Source organism: Thunnus thynnus, chromosome 11 (assembly GCF_963924715.1).
Source record: "Thunnus thynnus chromosome 11, fThuThy2.1, whole genome shotgun sequence".
In the NCBI taxonomy this organism is placed as follows: Eukaryota; Metazoa; Chordata; class Actinopteri; order Scombriformes; family Scombridae; genus Thunnus; species Thunnus thynnus.
In genome coordinates, this window is record NC_089527.1 from 5,163,903 (window position 1) to 5,187,979 (window position 24,077).

Sequence of the window (24,077 nt, forward strand, 5' to 3'; positions counted from 1 at the left end):
AATACGTAACAGTTCCCTGGACAACTGTTTTTGTAGGTTTTTTAGCTTACAAAGCAGTTTTTGCTAACTAGCTTGACTAGATTCTTTGTTAGTGCTACAATGCTGGTGTGTGGTGAGTCTCACCTTCAGCAGGACTCAGTCCTCGTGCTGCTGAGATCATGGAGAGGGTGGGGCTGCCATGCACTGAGCGTAGGTAGTGCTCCATGTGGGGGCTGACGTAAGGGTGTGGAGGGCTGAACGGTGACTCACCCGTCCCGGCCGGCGCATGGGGCGATAGACGGATCAGGGAAATATCTGAGATGACTGGACTGCCCGTCAGTCCTGGAGGTCTGGGGAGAAGGAGGTACAGTAAAAAAACAAAGAGACAAATTTAAATAAACTATATAAGAATGGAGGTAAGAGAGATAAGAGAGAGAGTGATAGAAAAAGATAGGATAGTGGTGGATGAAGGTGAAAGTTGAACAGAGAGACAACAGATAGTGGGAAATAGAGGGTGTGGAGTCAGTCTAAGTTAATTTGATTACTTGCATTGTGCTCAGTTATTATCTAGAGTGATCTTCACTGGTATGTTCATAGACAAGCCTTAACTTCTGTTATTCCACAAACGTGTCTGCAGTCTCAATCCACTTACATCCTTTCCCCTCCCCGGTCCCACAGCTAATACATAATAACCCCCTTTTGTTTGCCTTCTCCTATTAAGCCCTAAAGGTACAGACAAGTCGAGACCGAGGGCTTTCGTCTGCGAGGCTACGAAGGAGCGTACTCTCTGTCTGTTTGGGTGGGCAAAACTACAGGGTCTCTCACATCAGGTTTTACATTGTGTATGATAAGAGAGTGCTACCGGATGCTCAAAAACCTTAAGTAGCTGCTTTTAGCCACCTTTTGGCAAAAAGGAAAGAAGTCTCGTCTGAAGTTCTCAGACAGCCTGCCGGTCACATCAGGCTATACAGTAAATTTGTCATCTCTGGCAGGTAATGGGCGGCTCTGCTTGCAGAAACACAGACAAGTGGGTGTTGTAATTCTTGATAGCCCCTGAGGTGCTGAACTCTAGATAAAAACGTCTGCTGGCCGCTGGCAGTGGCACAACCCTTTGAAGGGGCACTAGTACTTATGTCGACCTAGTGTTCTTCAGCGCTGATAAGCGGCCTGTTGCTGCCTCAGTGTGTGGTAAGAACACCTGGTAGAAATTCAGCCCTCAGAAAGGCTCTTGAGCGGGAGAAACCATGAATGACAACAACAGAGACAAGACAATGACAGAGTTTGGTTGTAATGCAATCAATTGTGAACACTGTTTCAGGGATTTAACACTAACTGATGTTTGCTACCTTGCTAACAACTTGATGAACTGATTCAAGAAGAAGAAAGCAAAGAACAGACTTTTTACAAGTATATAAGGAATAGTTCAGAAAGTTAACTGAGATATAAGCTGGATGTATTAGCTATTGATGGAGGTATTAGCTAACTGGCATACACATACTATGATCGATAGTTTGTAAGGCAATATCTTCATGAAACTGAACTATTGGACAGGACATTACTGGAATCTACGTAGCACCTTTAACTCATCATTCATTCTCTTCAAAGAAAGAAAGAGAGAAGCTATGGAAAGTTCTCTCTTCAGCAGAAATGACCAGACTAATGATTTAGTACATGCTGTCAGTGAGGTAGAGGAGGGCCGCACACAATGAGCCTGAGTAACAAATGAGTAAAATGTTAGGTATTGCAGCCGTCTTTCAAGATGGAATTCAAGTTTGAGGTCACCGTCAGTTCAACATTCGACATTTTTATCGAAAAAAGTTCATTCTTTGGTCATTTTACTCCCTAATTTTGAGTTTTTTTAATCGAGAAGATGAAGTGATTTACGCTGGTCCAGATGTAATCTGTCAAGACATCAGGTTAGCGAACTCAATAACATCATGTATCAATTGTCTTTGTCTCTGATCACTTCACTTTAACCTTTAGTCTCATAATCATGGGCTATTCTTTTGTAGAAAATACATCCACACAGCAAAACTTTGCGACACAATACAAGACAGTGACACTCAAACACAACAATACAAAGCAATTAAAATAAAAGAATAGTTGACTTTATGAGTGCCTGAGAGCAAAATCCGCTTCAGCTTGTCGTTATAGCAGCTTGATGGCTGCTGTGAACAAATGAGTGGTTATATGTGTGGTTTTGACTCTTGGCAGCATCCACTGCATGCTGGGTACAAAACATGTGTGTGTATGTGTGAGAATAAGGGTGTAAGGAATGGCTTGTCTAAAAAGGATGCCCTGATTAAACATGATTTATAAAGTTAATTTAATTTAATTCAGTTAAAGTCTTTGACCTCCTGGGGGACAAGTTGACATCCAAAGTTTTCTGTCTTTCTGGTGATTGACTGCAAACCAAAATACTTATTATTCAAAATAGATTCCTCAAGCTCAGTAAATAGTGAAAATGTTGAAATGATGATACTGTTTGCGTGTTGATGCACCTGAAAAGAATCAAGTCAGGGTTGTCAAATGACTTGACTGATGAAATGAGTGTGACTGGTCCAGGTTGTAGTTATTGGCTGTGACTGTGAAAGGTGGGCCTAGCAAGCATGGTTGGCACAACTTCTCCCCCCCCCCCCCCTCCTCCCCATCCCAATCTACCCTTCAGAGTTTCCCTGCTCAGTCTCTCATTCACTGTCTCTGTGTGGACGCCAACCTGCACCCGGACCGGACTGGCCCTGCCCAACTCAGGACCGAGCCAACCAACCCAGAGCCTCGGCCCTCGCTCCATTTCCAGTAAGCGCCTGCAGACTGCCGGCCTTGTCTGAGGGCCAACTTTCTGCCGTCAGGCCCACTCTTCCCCTACAAACAACCATAAAGAGCCCTCTGTTCTGGGCGGGAGGGGAGAAGTGAGAAGAAACAGACGCTCCATACACAAAAACACGCTTCCCTCGGTCCGAATCTAAGCAGCATACAGAGAATTTGGCAGTGCCTCCTAAGATTAGTGCTCGGGTGCTTCACTGAAGGACTACCTGGGTAAACTGGCACTGGTGCTGGCTGTCTTTCTTATCAGACTGGGTGACTCAGAACTTATCAAACTAATTACATACATAGCATCGATCTATTTGTTTACTAAATGCCTTTCGCTCCGTCCCCAACTGATGCAGATTTCATATTATATCACAATAGGTACATATTTGCATGGTTCAAGGCTGACATTATTCTGTATTTACTTATTGTTCTTGCTCTCTTATTTTTAAAAACTACAGCTCTTTTCACTTCAAAATATATTTGATATATTTTTATTGTCTCTTACTTTGAATATTGTGTTGCACCATAACACCAAGAAAATTACTAATGTATGTGAAAACCTACTTGGCAATAAACTTGTTACTGATTTCTGATTTTTTTTCAACATATCCTCAAAACAACAACATGTTAGTCTCAACCACATTAGTTCCTCCAAAGATCCTTTTAAAAAAGGGTCACAAACATACAGCTTCATTTAAAAAAAAAAAAAGGTAAAGTACTTTCCTACAACAGGTGGTCACAGTAGATTTTAGCAAACATCACTAAAGCTGCAGTAAATCGTTCATTTACTGGGAACTATTTTCAGCTGCGGATGAATACACATTTAGTGCTAGTTGAGTATTTACAGCGATAGAATGGTGCGTGTGGGATTGAATATAAATAACAGTGTAACAGTGTTGATGTAACATGTCACCCAGTGCAGCGCTGAGACTCATTGACATGTTTTTAATAGTTCGGAGCTCTTTGGCACGGATGTATAAGCTATATCAGGTTTTGGATACACACACGATACTTGTTAGCAGAATCAATTCGTTGTTGTTTAGAGTATAGGATATCTACAGACTTATCCTTTCAAGTTATTCAAATAACATCTTAGTCTCATGACATTTGTTGATAAGACAATGTGATCCTTCTGATTGTGTTATCCGAACTTCAACACTTGCTTAGAAAAGAAATTAATTACACATCACATATTGATAATTTTCATTATAACCAAACATGCCAACTCTCCACCTACCAAAACCAATTTACAACATTTTACTTCAAACCTATACCCATCAACAACAGCGATGTGTTTCTTGGCCAATAGCGAACCGGCGTGTCGGCACACACACACACACACCACTCTAACTGCGGTAAATCACTCAAACGACCAAAGAGCGTATGTGAGACCTTGATAATAAGGTGAAATTTACTGCCGTTGCCTGTCAGGAGGCAGCAAATAATAGCCCTGTCTGGCAGGTACCATTATTGAAGCCTTGTCGATCCACCCTTTTTCTGACAAGATGTTACTTGAAGTCTGTGTGTTTTCCAGAGGTTGAATGGGAAGCTCTTGGAGGGCCTCAGAGCCCTGGGAGAGCCCTGTCTCTTAATCAACGCCTGCCATTTAGAGAGACTTCTATCATACTTGAACACTTTGGGTGGCTGCCTTGTAGGAAAAAAAAAAAGGCTGAGGGATGGGAAACACTACATGTAGCATTTAAATATCAGAATTATCCATTATTTTCCAAATAAAAGTGCCATGTGTCGGCCCTGCTAAAGATGATAAAGAGAGGGATAGGTGGACAGATAGCAAGCCAGTGTGAGTCAGTAGATAACATGCTTTCAACAAGGTAATTGCTATTTGTCCCTGTGTTCTGTACTGTGTGATTACACGCTCTCTGTTGTTCCATTGTTAAAACTCTGCTGTGAGAAAAAGTGATTTGGACATGGTACAGCTTGTTGTAGCATATGAGTAACCCCTGTGAGTAAGTGCATACCAGAGAACCTGTACGTTAGATCCCGCTGGCCGAGGCAGATTGCAGCACGATTAGCAGTGAGTTCAAACAAAATGTTACTGAGTGTCTTTTTAAGTTTCCTTTCTTTTTTCATTCTACCCAATGAAGTACCAATCCAACATCAAAGAGGACAGAAGAGTGTCCACTTCTGCATAATAGTTTCAGTTTTGCTGTGGTGGTCTTACCATGTTAGCTTTGCAAACAGTGTAAAATCAACATGGGTGTCATAGGTTACTGTATAATGAGGTCAGTAAGCTTCAAATGAAGCACCTGTTGGATTATCTAACAGTGTCTGAAACCCCCTGGAGGAGGCTGCGTCTGTCAATGTTTGTAACTTTCAGAAACTGACAATCAAACAATCAGCCGTTTCACGCAAGGATCGGCCAGGTGTGCAGAAGTAGGAAGAGTTTTTTTGAGAGTTTGAGAGTTTTCTTGGTGTGCTGTAATCCCCATCTTAATGATTAGTGCATCTTGCCCTATTCTATGTCGGGAGGCTTTTTACCCCACCTTTGAGTGTAACATAGTCTGCAACTCTCTGTATGAACTAGCTCATTTCAAGAAAGGTAAGTGAAAAACACAATTTTGCATAGATACATTCAACCAATCTAATACATCTCTAAAAACAAAACAAAAAAAAACTGCTTGCATCTATAGGTGTAATAATTCTCATTTTCACTTAGCACACTGTCAATTCACAGTCTTGTCTTTGCTGCTGCAAGACGCTGCCCATGAAATCTGTTTTCAAGGTGAGGTGAGGCGACTCTCTGCCTGTCTCTCTCTGTCCTCCTAGCTGACCAACAAGTTAGTATTTGCCTCTCTGGCATTTTCCCTGCTGGCTAGGGGTGGGATGAATTATGATGTGACACACTCCCTTCTGTACTTCTGGGCAGCCAAGGCGATCAAGATAAATCACCACGCTACCCCACAAGGGACATGCTAAGATCCTGCCTTAGTTGTTTTTGGGGCCCTGATCAGGATGCTGAGGATTTGGACACAACGTGATACTGTACTCCCTGAGAAGCAAGGACTGTGTACAAAGGAGGGGCCCAGTTAGACTATGTCAAACGATGGGATAATATACTTAAATGAGATGGGATTATACAGAGGGTAATTATCCATTATTCGGATCCGTTGCTGTCACATACCATTTAGTCTTTTTTGAGGGAAGGAAAATTACATTGAGACCGTGCAATAAACCGTGAAAATTTCAGGCTATTGATTTGCAACATGCAAGTCTTTTGATTGATGGGTCCCTTGTCTTTTCAGGAGCACATTCCTGGCTGGAACTCAGGGGAGCATCCAAATTCAAACATTAGCCGTGACGATGAGCCGAAAGCCGGAGCCAGCACGCAACAACATAAGATAACAACACGTCTGTCAAAACCACTGACGACCAATCCGCAGCCTCGAGAATCTGCCCCACTTACTCCCCTCCATCCTCCACTCGTCTCCCCCACCCTTCCCCTTTACATGTTAACCAAACCAAAACAATGAGGGGAAAAAACAACATCAACCCGAATGGCTGATCTGTAAACTGTATTTAATCAACACATTCCGTGCTGTGGGGCTCCAGGCTGATTGCCTGGTGAGCGGGACCACATCTGTTTGTGTACAGGGGCGGTGTAGGCCACAGCTCTGCCACACAAAAACCTTGGGCATATTTCAACTTTTCAGTGCTGCAATTTGCCCCCCGACTGCTTCCCAAAAAGCATAAATATGGGCTGTGGAATGAGCGGGGGATCTGTTTTTCTCATCTGTTGCGTTGTCGTTGAGGTTCTGGGAACGGAAGGTTGGATTTCAGATGCTAATTACCCGGTCAAACATGCTGGCATGGTGGATGGCTTTCCTGGCTTGTGGGTTTGCGCACAAAAAGATGCACAATCTGCAGCAAACAGCACATAAGTACTGTCTCTAAGTCCAAGCTGAACTGTCATCTCATGAGAGGTTCTTCCTAATGTGTTCCAGAGACAGTTCAGATATGGCATGTTTCTTCTCTCTGGAATGCTAAGTTTGGAAAAGGCAGCGAGACCACAACGAGAAGGTTGCTACTTTTAAATCTTGCATCAAACATTTTTAAAAAAAGTGCTGAAAGATACTTATGTGAAGATGCTCTATGTTCTGGCACTGCAACATTTGGTAATACATATAACGTTGATCCATATTTCCCTGTTCAAACACCTGTGTGTTTTACAGCTTTTGGAAAGAGGAGGATTGTAAAGGCTTCAGTATGCAACCTTTCCACTGTCAGAACAGGTTGGAAAAAAAACACTTTTTGCCTTCAGACACCGTCAGACAACACGTCATGCAAACTATTCCTCTTCAAGCATCTGCACACTTAACTAACTTTCTCAATTACGCTTCCCTAAGGCCTCAGCATGCTATACACAATGAAATAAACCACAAACCTAGAGCTTACTGTGGCGAGAAACCTGCAAGATACTCAGGAAATGACTTGTAAGAAAGGTTGCACTTGGGCTCAAACCACACACGAGTACTAACACACCAGTACTGACAGAATAAAGTTGATTCCATATGATTCCAGAGAAAAAGTTGGATTGATTGATCCCTGCAGAATATCCCAATGTGTTTCTTTAAAAGGAACAAGGCAGGTGAGTGCTGCAGGATCTGCATTACGACAGCTGTGACAGAATGAGCTGCAGCCCTCATTACGTTACATGCAAACAGTGATGAAGAGCGCTCCGTTTGTAGTCAGCACAATCCCTCAGACAGGAAGTACAACCCTGACGCTCAGCGGCTCAGCCACTGACGAAGCGCCGACACCCTGCTCCATTCGCGCCAGGACGACACGCCGTAATTAGGCGAATTTGGCGCGTGCTGGAGAAAAGACAGCTAGATCAAGGTCTTGATGAATTAGTGGGAGCACTCTGTCAGAGTAACATCACATTAATCAAAACAAACTGGGTGCGTGGCCACACTTTTTTTTTCTCCCCCCTCCCATCCTTCCTTCCCTCGCTTTGCAGGTGATGAATAGCTCGGCCTACGCTGTGTATCACCTGATCTCGCTGAATTTAAATGTAACCGCACAGTTTTCTCACAAAACCTCTATTGATCTTACTCCTGGGTTCTCTTCCTGGGTTTGAATATTTTAGATAAGCATAAGGAGGCCTGGCAAAGTTAAGAAGGCCAGACTTTTATGGTAATGCAACTTTAATAAAGTCAGATAATAAATTAAGTGTTTCTTTTTAGGTCAGGTTAGGAAAAAAAGTTGCAAAGCCCAGCACATAACTGGACTTCCAACCTATGGTATACTGTATATCCCAACCAATGAAATGTAAGATAATACTTTTAGAAATTAAATATATAAAAATGTGACACGAATAACTTTTGACATATTTTTACTTTAACATGTTAGTATTTTCCTTTCCAATGAGGCATTTTATAAGGATTTTATAATAAGAATTAGTGCTGCCACTTTCTCTTCACTGAAGCACTTATGTAGTTCTTCCAAACGCTGTCTTTCACTCGGCTCTCTCCCTACAGAGCTGTAGAGACAATGTTTCTTGGCAGAACTCCTCATTTTTCGGCGTTGCCAGCACCAGACAGCCCTCCAAACTCAAACCGTGAAATGTTAGGAGAGGAGATAGGAGAGGAAATGTTAAGCGCCTGTTGTATTGGTGATAATGTGGCGTGTCTCTCCTCATCTCTGTCTCCCTCTTGCTCTGTGTATCTTGTCTGGCTTTGATGTATTTGAACTTGGCTCCCTCTCACTGAAGCTCAGGAAGAGGGGCTGTCTTTCCAACTCCTGGTGCTGACAAATAGGACGAAGCAGTAGCAGAATTCTCAGAGAAAGAAAGTAATGAAAGGTGACAAACCGACCTTCACGAGTCACATTAAGCCGCCTTTTCTTTTCAGACACTATTGACTCATATAAAATAACAGTATTGACAAATTCTAAGTGTAATAGATACACGTCGGCTTGTTTGTTTTCCCAAAAAGTCGGACTGATATGTTACAACAATTTAAAATAAAGCTCTTAGCATGAGTTTGCTAGAGACTGTGACCATTACCATCTACGAATCCTTACCCGTGCATAGCGTGGAGTGGGTGTGGCTCGTAATGGTACCGCCCCTCATGGTGTCTCATGTCGATCGGGATGGGCGTGTGAAACGTGGGGAAGAGATGGTGAGCACCTGTAAGTGCAAAAGAGAGAGAGAGAAAAGGTCACAAATGAAAAATACTGTGAACTAAATACAGTGAGTTTCTTGAAGCAGTACTGAGTAATGACAGACAGACAAATATAGAGTTCCTGACAAGTGCCTGCAACGCAGCATGAGATGCAACTGTACCATTTTACAGTTCCCGTAATCCACCAGTAATTGAAACCTTCTAGACTGTCTGTGGCTTTTGCCCCGAGAACTGTATGTTCATTAATGGCCCTTCTCTATCCAATAAGACCAAAGCAGGTTTTACACAACAATGAATGTGTTTTTATGTCAGACAAAGAATGCACGAATCCACCGTTTCCTGCCATAAATGGTCTGGTGGCTTGAGGGAAGTCTCATTAGAACAACACAGCCGATATTCATTAATTACTGTCATTACAACGGCTGAGTAGGAGACATTATTGTCTCGATTGAAGGAGGAGGAGGGCTCTGATCACAGACTAAAAGCCTACTAATTCTCTCCGGTTTGATATGTTGGAAGTTTTAGATGTTGTTGATGCAGGAAAATAAACCAAAAACAGCAAGTCGGAGCGCTATAATTTCACTGTGCAAGTGTCTTGTGAGTAAATTCAGCTGTTAGTGTGTGTGTGTGGGACGGAGACAGAGAGCATAGAGCGATGCAGTTCCCTCGAGTTAATCCCGGGTTGCTACAGTCCAGTAAATCTGATATGACCTGGGAGCAGAGACCACCAAGGTTAAAGGTCAAAGCTCAGTGAGAACAGATCATTATCTCTATCCGAGTGGACCACTGGGACTGGGTGACACGGGGGGAAATGGGTGCGTTTCAGAAAAAAAAAGGTTTCCACACCAGTAATGGTAACAATGTGGTATGAGCAAATAAATGCATTGAGGATAATTAAATTCAAAGGACATGCAGCCGGAATTAATAGACAACATCAGTCCTCAAATAAAAGCCAGGAGCCAGCACAAACAGAAAAAAAAGGGCCGGTTGCTAATAAAGAGCTGTTAAGCTACTGTCGTGATACTCAACAATTGGAGTTGATTTTTCACATTAAAAGCTTGCCATGAAAGGGAATGATTAGTCTCATTCAGACACAGAACAACCTTTTAATGTGAAACATCTGTGCAGGAAGTGTTGAGTTTCATTGACCTTAGCTTAAAAGCAGTTTTTCAAAATGGCAAAGTGGAAGCAACTGTAAATACTAAGCAAGTTGTTTTTTTCTGTCAAAAAAAGACACAGTAGAGAGTATTTGGTAAATACAAGAAGACACAAGAAGTTTATATTACTGGAAAACAAGGGAAACGCATTATAAAGACATCTCTAATAAACTGTAGGCTTGTTATAAATAAATAAACTGTTTTGGAAGGAGGTGTTCCATGTTTCATGTTTCAATACATAGAATTTACATTTAATGCCCTTTGTCATTGGAATCACAGCAATTAAAATATCCTATTGATTTTCTTTACATTCTTCCGTTTGAAATGTGCCTCAAGGGTCCAAAATCACTTTAGCCAGCGCTGTGAAAACAATGTGTAAGAGGACTCTGCGCCTGTAGGCTACGTCAGAATGTTGTTTTTAGGTGATGCCTGTTACAAAGACAGACGTTACTGCTACTTAACCCTGATTGAGCCCTTTGTTGTTGTGATTGAAGCCGTCATTGTGACGTTGTACCGTCTTGTTCTTCATCAGTTAACGCTGATGGGATTTTGACTGGTAGAAGAGAGTTTACCTGAAGGCAGTTTTTTTAGCTGTGAAACATTTAAACGGTGTGGAATTTTTGTTTCAGAGCGAGCTTTACCCGCCAGTGATCGTACTGCCATAATCGCATTTGCTGACAAGGTGGTGCCACAGACACAGTTGATTAAGATAGGGATCCTACAATTGGCCGATTCCTGTTTTTGTGAGTCAAAACATGAAGTTTGTGCCAAAACCTTCCTGTGGGGAGTGCACTGCTGTCTTCTTTCTTTACATTGAAAATACAGAAATGAATACCTTGAATTATTATACTAAATTATACTACAAATCACCGGATGTCCTCAGGTTAAATAAGTCTCACAGACAAAAAGTTTGACTGCACACAAACACACAATAAAGATAACGTTTCTCAAAGCCAAAGTGAGTTGTAAAAATCCATCTGGTGCCCCGCGCTTCTTGTCTTTTCTTGTCTTTGAGCTCAGAGGGCCAAGGGCTCTGTGTTTCTATCAAGATCTATGCCGCTGGATCTCAGCCAGTGACCCTCCCTTGCTTTTGTGTGCGAGACAGGCGGCCAATTCCGAGTCAACTTGTGTGTTACAAAGCCAGAAGAGGCACCCAGTAAATGAGCGAGAGGAGGGGGGGGGGGGGTTGAGAGCTGGGAAAAAGGAGTTTGAGCTTTGTTTCACAAGTGGAGCCAGAAGTTCGGGGCTTTGTCTGAGAGGTGCCCCCATGCTTTCCGCTGGCTGGCACATCTCTGGTGGAGAGGATGAGGAGGGCACGGGACAAGGAGACAACACCGTGACGACAAAGACACAAAGACGGCCCTGGAAGTCAGGCTTCGTTCAGACATGTCGGAGAGATCAATTAAACTGTCAAACGGCAAGGTCCTATTATGTTTTTTTTGTGTTTGTTTTTTTATGCTAGGTACTTATTGTTTTGCATTATACTTGTTTTGTGATATATTTCCAAGATTTCTTTTAATAAAGGTTTTGTTCCTACAGGTAGTTTATTTCTCTTTTCCCGTGAGAAACCTACGTTATATCAGGTATTTCGAGTGGCGAATATAAAAGCCTTCATAGGATGAGAATCAATGATAACTGGTGAGGGAACATGGCAGTTTATTTATATGAGAAAGTCATAGATTGTTTGCTTATAATCATTTTAGTTTGAGTTCCCATTGAGGAATAATGTTCAGTCCAATAGTGAAACAAATGTACAAACACACACTTAAATATAATGTACCCAGCAGGAGCCCTAGAGGCTGATCCCCCCCCCCCCCCCCGCCTCTGCACCCTCCCAGCTTGGGACTGGTGGACGTGGGGGCGATAAGGGCTGAGCAGGCCCTTCCATCAGCCAGACAGCTGCATTGTTTTCTGGGCTGCAGGGACAACTAGCGACAGGTACAAGGCCAGGACTACTCGCACGCCTCAGTGTCTTGATTTACTGCCAGTCTGTCCCCTTTGGGTGTGCGGGCACGCAGGGTTACTCCACCCTGAGCCTTATATATCCAGAGTAGTAGTGTTCAGGCCAACATTAGCACAATCTGTTGCAACTTTTTACCGCAATGCAATGTCATCTGGTAACTCTGCAGAGGCCAGTCAAATACAAATCCTCATTCCTGGTAACATGAACGCTGTTACCTTGCCGTTGTTGACAATAAAAGGTCACCATGAAAACTTTCCTGAATTGTGAAAATGTTTGTCTCATGGTGCTATGAACCCTTGAGCAGGACTTTTGGTGCCTGATAAAACTTAAAAGTCATAGATCTTCTCCTCAAATTGGACTTTCTGACATGTACTTCATCATCTTACTGCTACCTGAAACAACACTTTTTATGCAGTGCTACTTCTGATCTGAACACCTGCCAAATTTATAGAGGAAAAGTTTGATATCATAAGCCTGATGCCTCATAGTCTACTGTTTGGATGTGAGTATACAGTATACTAGAGTTGGGATGACATGGGAATTTCTTCCCTAGTAAAGGTCACAAACCAAGATAAGTAATGATGTCAATTATTACTAAAGGTCAATTGGTTCTTTGTCTTTCTCAGCAAAGCTACATTTTACTGTAAGTGCTAATTTAGTAAATCGTGGCAAGGGCTCAAAATGCAGTTAAGAGCACCATGCGAAGTACACTGAAGGGCTTTTGTGTTGCTGTAATCTTATATTGTGAATCAATCCAACCCACAGGAATCTTTAACTGGTGGTTGTTTTCAGCCACTGTATCTGGTCTCTGATCTCTCATAACGTGTTTGTTTAAAGACCGAACATATCTTTGCCCCCCTAGCCCCCATAATGAGGTTCCAGACGTGACAAACATCCTGCCAAGTAGCAGGGAGAGCCCCACATCTTCTGCTTCCTTTTTTTAGTTTGCATCTTAAAACTCTGGTTTGATCTCTCACTTAAGACAATGCCAGGTGTTTGATGTTAACAAAAGGTCCCTTCCGAGTCCCATGACTCAGAGGAAAGAAGAAGGAAAAAGCACTTTCTCATTACGTCCAAATGAAGCCTGCAGATCAGGACCACGCTGAAGTGGAGAGTGGAGTGGGCTCATGTCTTTGAGGAAGTACTCAAAGATAATAATAATGCCCTGAGAGGCTAGGCCAGGCCAGGCCAGGAATAATTTTGGAAGGAAAAAAAAAAAGCCTTTGTCGTGTTGTGAGAGAAAGGGGCAGTAAGAGAGAGAGAGAGACAGAGAGAGAGAGAGAGAGAGAGAGGAGACGAAAGCACACAGAGCGAGAAAGAGAGAAGTGAAGAGCAGAGGAGGAGGAGGAGGAGGAGGAGGAGGAGAGGTGGGGGTGCTCGATTCAGACAGGAAATTCCAGCAGAAAAAGTTGGCCTGGATCCTAACTACACAGTGCAGTGCCAACGGCTATACACAAATGCTCATGTGCATGCATACACACTCACACACTCACAATTACACACAAACACACACACACACACACACACACAGACACTGATTTGTTCTGCTGTTCACTCTCAGTAAGCAATCATCAAGAGTGGCTGAGACAAACACAAACGTGTTACTTTTTTAGGTTGAACAGAAATGCCTTTCTTAAAACACACACACACACACACACACACACACACACACACACACACACACACACTACAGCAAGTGTTATGCCCAAGGTTAATAAAAAAATGTGTGTTTAGCTAATCCGGGAATCCTGCACTACACACACAACATGAAACCTGCAGGTTTAGTTTGCAAGACGTCGCTTCCTCTAGGGCAGTACATGGGCGAGCGATGGCGACAGAGGGATTAGGGGCTTACAGGAGAGCACGAAACCACTGCCATCTATGAAAGGAAGTCTTAACAGAGTGGCTCTTTACTTTTAACAGCCATCAGGGAGGGTAAAATGATACCTTTTTTATTGATAGGGGGATTTTGGGCAGAAGGTAAGTGGATTAGGCCGATGGTGTCCGTAATGACAGGAGATGGTTTGAGCGGAAATTCATTAGTCCCTGTGAACTCTGTAAAGTCTGTATATGTTATGATGTACACATCAAACACTCACTGCCTGGGAAGACTAACGCAGTTGTTTTCCAGAGGTTTTGACTCAGAGCTGTACGGACACATATGTATATTTCAAATATAACAGTGTCTATTTGTCAGTAATTGCTAGTTGCTGAGTATCAAAAAGTGTCAAGTGGCACTTTATCTTTTAAACAGAAAGTTCCTTTAGTCATTTAAATCATCATGTTGGCAGTTTTAGAGTATTTTACTGAAGGTGAATGTGTCAGCAAACACTTGCCTATGTACACATTCGGCAGACATAGAACGACGTTGGCACTAATTTGTACTTGTGTGTCTGGCCACCTGACAAATGTAACACCGTGTCTACGTATGGTGCGTAGTGAGAGCGGTACATTAACGGAGTGAGGCAAGGATGTGTTCAGGCGCAGCTCTGAGTGTACGTCACCCAAGTTTTGGCAGCGCTGAAAGCCGACACACAATCAATGTAGTAACAGTGCATGTGTAAAATGGAAGAAAATACACTGGAGGTGTACAAATAAAGTTTTATTGAGACTAAAATAAAAGTGTATCTGTTCTTCCAGGCGCATGTAACACGGACGACTTAAAAATGCATCTGAAATGCCTCCTGGACGAGCTATAAATCTGATATTCGCTGCTCTTTCAGCTCTGTTTTGGGAGGGTCTTGAGAGTCTTTAGCAGCTAGTTGTTAGCTTTGTTTGGTGCTGAGAGGGTAGCGCACAGCGGCTTTATCAGACCTTTTTTTTTTTTTTTTTTAAACTAAAAACAGCTGCGTGGTGCAGTTGGAAACAAGACCGGTGAGATAAGTGAAAGTGAAGTAAAGTTGTGGACTGTAAAACCAAAACAATAAGCTGAAAGACATTAAAACTCTCCAGAGAGTTAAAGGATGATGATTTTCTCTCTTCTTAGCTTATCACTTTGTGCAACAACCGCCCTCATTTCACATTTCTTTGATTCATTGTTTGTGTCATAACATCGATTAATACAGCTTTAAAAAATGTCAAACAATACACAGCCCTGGTTTATTATGAGTATTTGCTGTTGAGCTGTGTACATATGGGCGGGGATATGCATGGATATTTGAGTGTAAGATAAAAATCTGAGCGAGTGAAGCACAATAAGGGCCTTGGGCCTGTGTTTATATCTTATTGCTATGACGCCCTCATATCTCCAACCCCACCCCCCCTCCACTCCCCCCCCCCCTCCCCCCCAGATGTGTTGTATCATCTCACAGGGATGTTGTGTAGCTGCCCGGGCCTCTGCTGTCTCCATTCATGTCCCTGCGTGTTTACAGCTCCCACTCAGACCCAGCTGGCTTCTCTCGTCTGTGATCAGTCTCTGTCAAATCCGCGCGCCTGCCTCAGCCGATCACTCCCTAGTCTCAGCGTCAACCTCACAAATCACACCAGCGGTATGATCCATCACCTGGGCTACAAGGTGCTGCGCCGCCTCTCCTAATTGTTCTAAAGCCTTCGTGCTTCTAAGACCTTATCTCACCTGGGTCGCCATTAGCTGGTGGTACTAACGTCCATTCAGTGTAAAATAGGTATCAAGGGACACAGGGGAGGTTCGAGAGGACTATTGCTTTTGTCAGATGCTAGCCTCTCAAAAAATTTCCAATTGTTGTTCTTTTTCCAAAAGCTGACCAGGAAAATGTTATGTTCTAAAACCGCTGAGACCCATACTTGACTAAAAACACAAAAATCTGAGTACCTGCGGAGGTACCTGGGGATCATTACCTAACGACCGCCATGCATGACCCAGCCTGAGTGTTGGGCATTTAGCAGGGCCGGGTGTAGCCACGTGTGTGTGTGTTATATTGGCGTACAGGTAGCTTGGGTCAGAAGGCCTCTCTGTGAAGACTGATGAGGTGTCAGGACAGTCAGCTTCCCACGCAGACTTCCGATTTATCACCTGGCCACTTTAGAGCGCAGGTGTAAGCCCGATCGAGGATTTAATACATTGAGTTTGTTGCTGTTCTGGTGATGGGAAGAATAAACTGGTGGCCAATTTAGCAGGATTTAAAGAAAAATCAGTTCAAACCAGATCTCAGTCTGGGGTATTTTCATCACACTATAAATGTGAGTTGAGTCATACTTAACATCTTGAGCTGTTACTATTATGAGTTTTCTGCTGTTTCTGCTGCTCATCACAACACATCTCAATCTGTTCCTCATTCTAACAGCTCTGAACAGCGTTTGCTTGCCAGTTGCTGGCAAGTGCAAAACGCACCAATCAAGCCAAGTCACTTCAAACGGCGGGAACACTGAGGCCACGGCAGAGCTTTCCTCTGTCTTCCGTGAGCCCTTTAACCTCTCAGACACAGCTGACGGAGAAGCTGCCAGTTCACACAAAGAGCGTCCTCATCGCCCTATGACGGTATTCTCAGCGCAAGCTCAGCACTAACCCCCAACCCCTCCCAACCCCTCCTGACTCGTAAACAAGGCTTTTTTTAGGGGGAAAGAGGAGAGGAAATACCCAAAAACAGCATACAATGTGTGTGAAAAGGAGGCAGCGCACATCAATCTAAAGCCGTCTCAGCTGGGGGTCACCCTGGGGTGAGGCGCCTCCTGGGGAGACTGCTCTCCAGGCCCGAGTGGGAGGCTGGGGAGTATCTCCTGAACGGACCTGGCCTGGTCTCCATCAAGCTGCCACGCTGAGTCCGTTAGATGTGTCTCTGGTCTTACAGAATGATACACAACAATGTTATTTAAGACACAGACGGATTTGGGCTTAAAAAGGCCAGAGGTAAATTCTTCTTGAGAGTTCTTTAAAATAATTCACGTACAGAATAATTTATGTCCCTAAAAATGTTTATATCCGTCAGCGTGGAGGTTTTATTAAATAAACGACTGATATCCATTAGTTGGGGATACAGACATTAATAGCACTAAAGTTTACAATAGCTATAAAAAACAGATGGCATGTCAGACTTAACTGTGGAGTACAGCTAACATCCCTCTACTTTCCCCTTAATGTGTGTTTGCATCACAAAACTGGCCAATTCTCTGCTTTTCTAAAAGTCTGGTGACAGGTGAGAATAAACAGTCAAAAACACTTGGTCCATCATATTGTGGAATTTAGATGTGAAGCTATTAGATTGTGCTTTTTTCTTGCTTTTTTCTGCTTGGATCTCTGTATGTACCCTGTACCATGTGAGGAGGGGGCTTACTTTCACGTGTTTATTCGCAGCAAAAGTGATATCAACAGTTGACTCTCACAAAAATGACTTTAAACATCCTCTGTTGAGGCTCAGCTATAAGGGTTGATACTTTTAAAGCTCGAGAGAGATTTTCAAGAAAATCGAGACCGACTCGGCTGACTCTCGGTGGCGTTCGTAACACAGGGCAGAGCATCTTAAGTGCAGGGCCGTGCACTCTTAGGTCATCTATCCCGATAAGATAAAACGTTAAGACCGAGCTGTTTATACACACACACACAAACACATGCAGCACCGGGGTCTTATAAACCTCCTTCTTGTCTGGCCTCTTTCTTCAGGGCAGGATTCAGTGTGGAAACCATCTCACTCTGGGAATTTATTTTAAAGCACTAACAAGAAACAGCTGCGAGGCAGGTCAGAGGGCCTCCGACCAACTGGATTGGATCTCAGGTGATTTTTTTTTTTTTTTTTCTTCCCCCGGTCCAATAACGCAGCTCTGCTCTTTCTCTGTTTGTGAAGTGACCCTCGTTTTAGGGTCCATGTTTTATGAGGAAAAGATGAAGTAGATAATGGTTGTTACATGTGATATTTCATATTTTCACGAGGCCTGGTAGTGCGAATGACCACCCCAAAGCCTATCGCCTCTATCTGTGTAACCCTAACCCATTCTGTGTAGTAATATCAGCTAAACACAAACACAAAATGACTGTTTTGAAGCTATAGAGTCATCTGTCTTTCAATACTTATAGAATTTATTAAAACCCATAGACAGAATTCATCCCTTATTTTGTGGAAACCAAGGTAGTAACACATCTTAGACTAAAATGACCTTTCAATAGGGATGTAAACTGATATGAGACAACTAATACTGTAAATTCTCATATAGAAACTGGTATTTAAATAAAGGCAGAGTGTCTTAAATAATAGCTGGCCAGCGACAAACAAATAAAGTTCAGTCACTATAATGGGGATGGAATTACCTGTAGCCAGCACTTTTAATTTATTTATTTTTTGTTTATTTTATTTTTGTTAAAAAAATATTTGGACAAAGTTTTGAGTTTCATTCATGGTAGTTTAACCACTAAAGAATAACCAGAGACCAGAAAATATTAGAATTCAAGAAGCTGGAATCAGAGAATTTGGACATTTTTTTCTTAAAAAATGACTGATGATTAATCGATTATCAAAATAGTTGGCAATTAATTTCATAGTTGACAACTAATCGATGAATCGACTAATCATTGCAGCTCTAATTGACACACAACAGATTCTTCCAAAATACGACAAAAAGTTGCAATGTGGTTTCTGAAAAACGTGCAGCAATATCATAAAACATCCTGGTGGAATGATACATGTTAGTTGATTCACAGTTTATTGTATCTGATTGTGGATCATTTATAAACACAATAAAATTGACATAAATTGATATTCACCCCTAATTTTTCAGATGAATTATTGGTCTCATTGTAAATGAAATTTGCAAAATGTAGACCAACAGCATTCACCAAACCTACTGTATCTTCTCTGTAACTTTTAAACTATGGCATGCTTGCTAACTTTCCAGTTTTTGTTGTTCCAGCTAGTCACACTCAGCAGGCTAATGTCAGAGCTACCTGGAACTGATGACTCCTCAACTATCACAGTGACGACCACAAACCTCACATCCGCACACACGAGGACAGATTTAAAAACTAACTCAGTCTTATACCATTTCAACAGCTTTGCTTGACTAGTTTCTATCCCTAAAGAACAATTCTGAGACATTTCCTACTCAGCACCCACTTTTCCCTCTGTCTCTCTGACATGAGGCTCTTCATTGAAGCGTCCAGAGTGTTTTATACAGAAGCAGTGAAAGGAAGAAGTGAAACAGGAGAACGTCCAGTAGCTCAGCACAGAAAGCCCCGTGGTCTGAAAAGTTACATTTTTTTGCTCTCTAGTGATTTTACAGAGCTGTTTGTTAGTACAGGTGGGAATGACTGGACAGTAAGTGTGAGGTCAAGGCTGTTAATTCTCTGTATGAGTTGAGGTAGTGAGGTAGTAAGGATAAAGACAGCGCTGGTGGGTATCGGTTAATTAAAACAGGATCAGTTTTCCTTCCTGTCTCTTGTGGTTCAGATAGAAAAAAACAATAAACAAGACCGCTTGGCTTCAGGCTAGAGCTGAAGGAAGACGTGAAGAGAGTAGCTTGATGCAGTGATAAGAAAGGAGGAAAGGAAATAGGAAGAAGAGGAGGGGACAGCGTCAACAATGACATGAATTATTAAGGCTACAACCTCTGGGAACCGCCAGGTCACAGAACATGTGATTTTAATGTCTGCTCTGGGTTGGCTGGATTACTAAAGGACCCTTAGGCAGAGAAGCTCAGATGCTAATACACAAGAATGATGCTTTTCCTTGAACCAAATATGTGACAGTATGTTTTGGGAAGTATCTAATTTTTTCCAGATGCAATATATTCTGAACTCTAAATCCTTTATCCTTTACTATAACAGTACTGAATGACATTAATCAGTGTTTATTCTCTCTCTCCTCCCTGCAGCTACCTCTGGCAGTGAGGGTGGCGCTGCGAAAGCGATCTGAACAGCGGACGCTTGCATCTATCTGGCTGCTCTGCAACCCGGAGGGCAGTTGATATGTTTACTTGGCCTTAATGCAAGTATGGAAGTCAAATAAACGAGGGGCCCTATGAGTAACACATGTCGCTTTCATCAGTCCGTCGTTGGCAATAGGGTCGAACCGTTTATAAAAGAGGGGGATTTGCGACTTTGACAGGGAGAAAGAGCTCGCCCCGTGTTAGTTTACATGTCTGTCTTCATTAGATTCTATGCAGGCGAATGGGAAGGCCATGATGCAGAGTGGTGGAGAGCTTAAGGCGGAGAGGAAATGGCAGACAGAAAACAATTACCCCGGGGGGTTAAAGGACAACCGGGTGTGTACAAATAAGAGAAAGTTTCTTTGTTTTTTCTGCAGAGCTGCATTTGTAACCCTGCGCATCTTCGGTCGCATGTACTCATGTGTGTGTACACGTGTGTGCGCATGACTATAATGCGAACGCGGTTCCTGACAGTTGACAGCAGAGCCGCTGAAGTGTCTGAAGACTCCAGAGACAAGAACGAGTGGCCAGGACATTACTCAGCAACAACAAACAACAGCCCTCAAGATAAGGAATCATTTGTCACTGAGGCTGCACTGACAAACAGCATGCATTGTGTGATAAAATTAGCCAACATACCGCTTCCCTTGTGTGACACTGCAGGAGTTGAGTCACCTCAGGGTAAGCCTGTGGGGAAATCTCTTTTATCTGACACTTTTATGGATAAAGACAGGAAGGGCTTTCAATTATCGGGAAGTTGCTCTGCAGTTTTGTAATGTTTTACTTTTATTCATAAAGGTTTGACTTTGAGCTGAGTAATAATGTATCCAATTTTAATAGAGATTGTATTATTAAAAATGAATAATAATGAAAGAGAAGTGAATTTTTCATGCACTTTAACGCTATGAATATCAGTTTAACATGTGATTCTGCTCATAAGATATAGTATTGGCTGATATTATTTATCTAACACAAGTTTAAGATTATTCTGATATCAGGTTTGTCTCTTCCCTGTGTTCAGCTGTGTTCAAGCTGTTTTTCATACTCCCTTCAGTTTAACATTTATAGAGTTGCACACATTCAAACTGTGATCTGCCCAGTTTAACCACAGACCTCTCCTGATGACCACTGAGCAACCATACTGGAGCTAGGGTTGGGTACTGTTCACATTTGAACTGATACTGGTAAATTTCAGGCGTATGTGTGTCTGTAAACTTGAAAGGATTTTTCTAAAGGCACATATCAATATTTTTTTGAATTCACAACACCACCCGCTCTCAAGGTACTGAAATTTGGCACTGATTGATCTACCGTGAATAGGTACTCGGTAGTACTGACGTAATTCGGTCGGTGCCCTTAAAAGTTTGGTACCCAACCCTAACTGGAACATTCAGGCCTCAGTGAATGCCTTGCTCAAAACCACAAGCTGCTGAGAGAGGAGTGACTTCTCCACCAAAAAGCCCTGGAGGCTGGCAATCTTTTAAGACCGCAATAGATAACTACCTCATCAGAAACGTGCTTTGTCTTGCAGTGGGTAGAGATGAAATACCTTCATTATCACGTGACACAATAAAAACAAACAAAGTTAATTTGTTTCTAAGAAAAACTTTTAGCATTAAAAAAGTTGCACCCTGTGTTGCAAATTATCAAGTACATCTGATGTTTAAAGCAGGCAGCAACATTCAAAGCCAAGCTGTAATTTCTAATAGGATTGCACACTGAGGGCCGTGCTTGCCATGCTTGGAGTAAAGCCCAGCAGTCATTTGAGACTCCTTCGCTAATTGACGCTAATTGCTATTGTTCACACAATCCTTAAGGCAATCTCAACAGCACAGTAAACATTGTCAGAGCATGGAAGGAGGGCATACGGGCCTCCATGTCTCTCTTCTCTTTAAATACACCGCCATGGTGGTAATATGGGTTAAGGACACGCTTGGCAGTCAGGCCTAGACAAACTCCTTACAAGGGTCTGGGTGAAATCATTTCTGGCATTTTTGCTTCAAACTGATTAAAATGATTATTAGATTATCAAAATAGTGCTGACTAATTCTCCAATGATCAACTAGTTGATTAACTGTTGCAGCTCTTGCATTATACAAATTTGATACTGTTACACTTTGTGACATGTCAGAATAGAGAGAATATTTATTTAACTTTTATATTGTTTGCTGCTTGGCCATCAGCTGACTCGTAACATCCAAATTACATTCATGCAGGTGCACACTTCTCACTATTACTAAGCTGATATTTGCATAAGAGAGCTCTTTGCTGCTGCAGAACATAAGGAGGAAGTTGGAGTCATTATGTGTTAAGCTTTTGCAAAACAAATATTTAGTTTTTATGTATGTGTCTGTTAAGATTCTTCTACTTCTACTAGCAGAATACTCGTTGCTGTCTTTGACACATCCTTTAACTTTCCAGTCAAATCTATTTGCATAACCATTTTCTATAAATAGTTAAATTTCTTGACAAGTGTGACAAGTGTTGTTAAGTATTCTTCAGTAGAGCTAAATTAGCTTCACTTTAGAAATCCTAATTTATGATCATTAGTAGAATGGGGCATTGGGATGATGTGGATCGACCATGCTTGCGTCAGGTCTCTGAAGAAAATTATATAAAGAATCTGGACTGCCCATAAATAACCTGCAGTATTCACAGTATTCAAAAGGCTCCATCAAAGCTAAGCAAGGCCATTAGTGATGACAAAAGATCTACATGTCATAGCGCAGACTTTCACTTGGTGAAACAATTAAACAATCAATGACAGGTGAAATTACTCCTCTGAAGACGGCCATAAAACATAAAGGTTCCCACTGCCTGCACAGCTTTCATTGCTCATATGGAACAAGTAAAAAGGAAATGAATTGGAAAAGGAGGTTGCGCTTCAACAATGGGGTTCTCAGTGGAGTGTTAAACCCGAAAACCAGTGAGGGTGTTCCAAAAAATATGAAAAGGTAGCACATCTCAAATTTCCAAGTCAAAGAGGACAAAACACTAACGTTTTACTTGTTTATTTGGCTCACATCACATTAAAAAGGAAATGACTTTTACATTGATCCATTGGATTCCATTGGCTCATTGTATACTTTCCCCCTGCATCTGGACTGCATTGTAAGTTCATTTGCTCTGAACTACACAGACATACCCTTACAATGTTTCAGCAAATATGTCAAAACACGCAAATGTCAAAATGAAAGAATCCAATTCCACATTGAGGCATATGAACAAAAAGTTAAAGGCTTCTTCGAGGGGTCACAGCCAATGAAAAATAGAACGGACACGGCGATGACAACTATACAATCAAGTAGTTGAAAATGTAGCTAGAGCGTGCAGGTTCTGATTAAGGCCTGAACTCTCCATAAACCTGTTCGCCATGCAACTTGAAACTACAAGAGAAGTGGGCGACTGAGCTGTGATTACAGAGATGAGGGCCTCGTTTGTAAAAGAGTTGAAAGCATAATTTTTCATAGAAAACTGATCTTAATGTAAGAACCAGTGAGTGACAGTAGGGTATAAAACACTACATTCAAAAGCTAAAATTGAGTTCAGATACAGGTGTTTAGCTGAGTTGTGGCCTTACAAAACGCTACTAACTTCTGAAACACACTGATTTTACACAGATAGATCAGTTTACTGAAAGACAGAACTCACTAAATGCCTCCGCCAACCAGTCAAGTTGCAGTTTACATCCATGTCTGTCCAGACTCATATAATATTTGTAGTGAAGACCATGAAGGAAGAAAGGTATTAAGTGTATTTTCTGGTGAAATGGATGTTATTACTATATTGACATGTATGATTCCAGTGAATAATTTCCAATGAGAAACTGTCTTCACTACAGACATTTTATCATATTAGACATTTGTGTTAAACTTCGTCATAATTTGCGTATGAATTCCTGAGTTATGGCCAAAAACCTGTTTTGTGAGGTCACATTGACCTTGACCTTTGACCTCACACCACCAAATTGTAATCAGTCCATCCTTGAGTCCAAGTGGACGTTTGTGCCAGATGTAATTAAAGTCCGTCCAGGCATTCCTGAGATATCGTGTTCGTTAGAATGGGATGGACGTCAGGTCTCAATGACCTTGACCTTTAGAATCTAATCAGTTCTTCCTTAAGTCCAAGTGAACATTTGAGCCAAAGTTGATGAAATTCCCTCAAGGCGTTCCTGAGATATTGCATTCACGAGAA

General features: G+C 42.1%; 1 protein-coding gene across 1 annotated transcript in view; it reads right to left on the reverse strand.

The window, feature by feature from the left end:
- Window positions 1-24,077, reverse strand: part of gli2a (GLI family zinc finger 2a) — an 88,787-nt gene that overhangs the window by 29,008 nt on the left and 35,702 nt on the right. The window contains exons 3-4 of the mRNA XM_067602924.1: window positions 8,833-8,938; window positions 124-329 (exon numbers count right to left, since the gene is read on the reverse strand). Of these exons, the coding sequence (XP_067459025.1) occupies window positions 124-329; window positions 8,833-8,938 (312 nt within the window). The remainder of the gene's footprint in view (window positions 1-123; window positions 330-8,832; window positions 8,939-24,077) is intronic.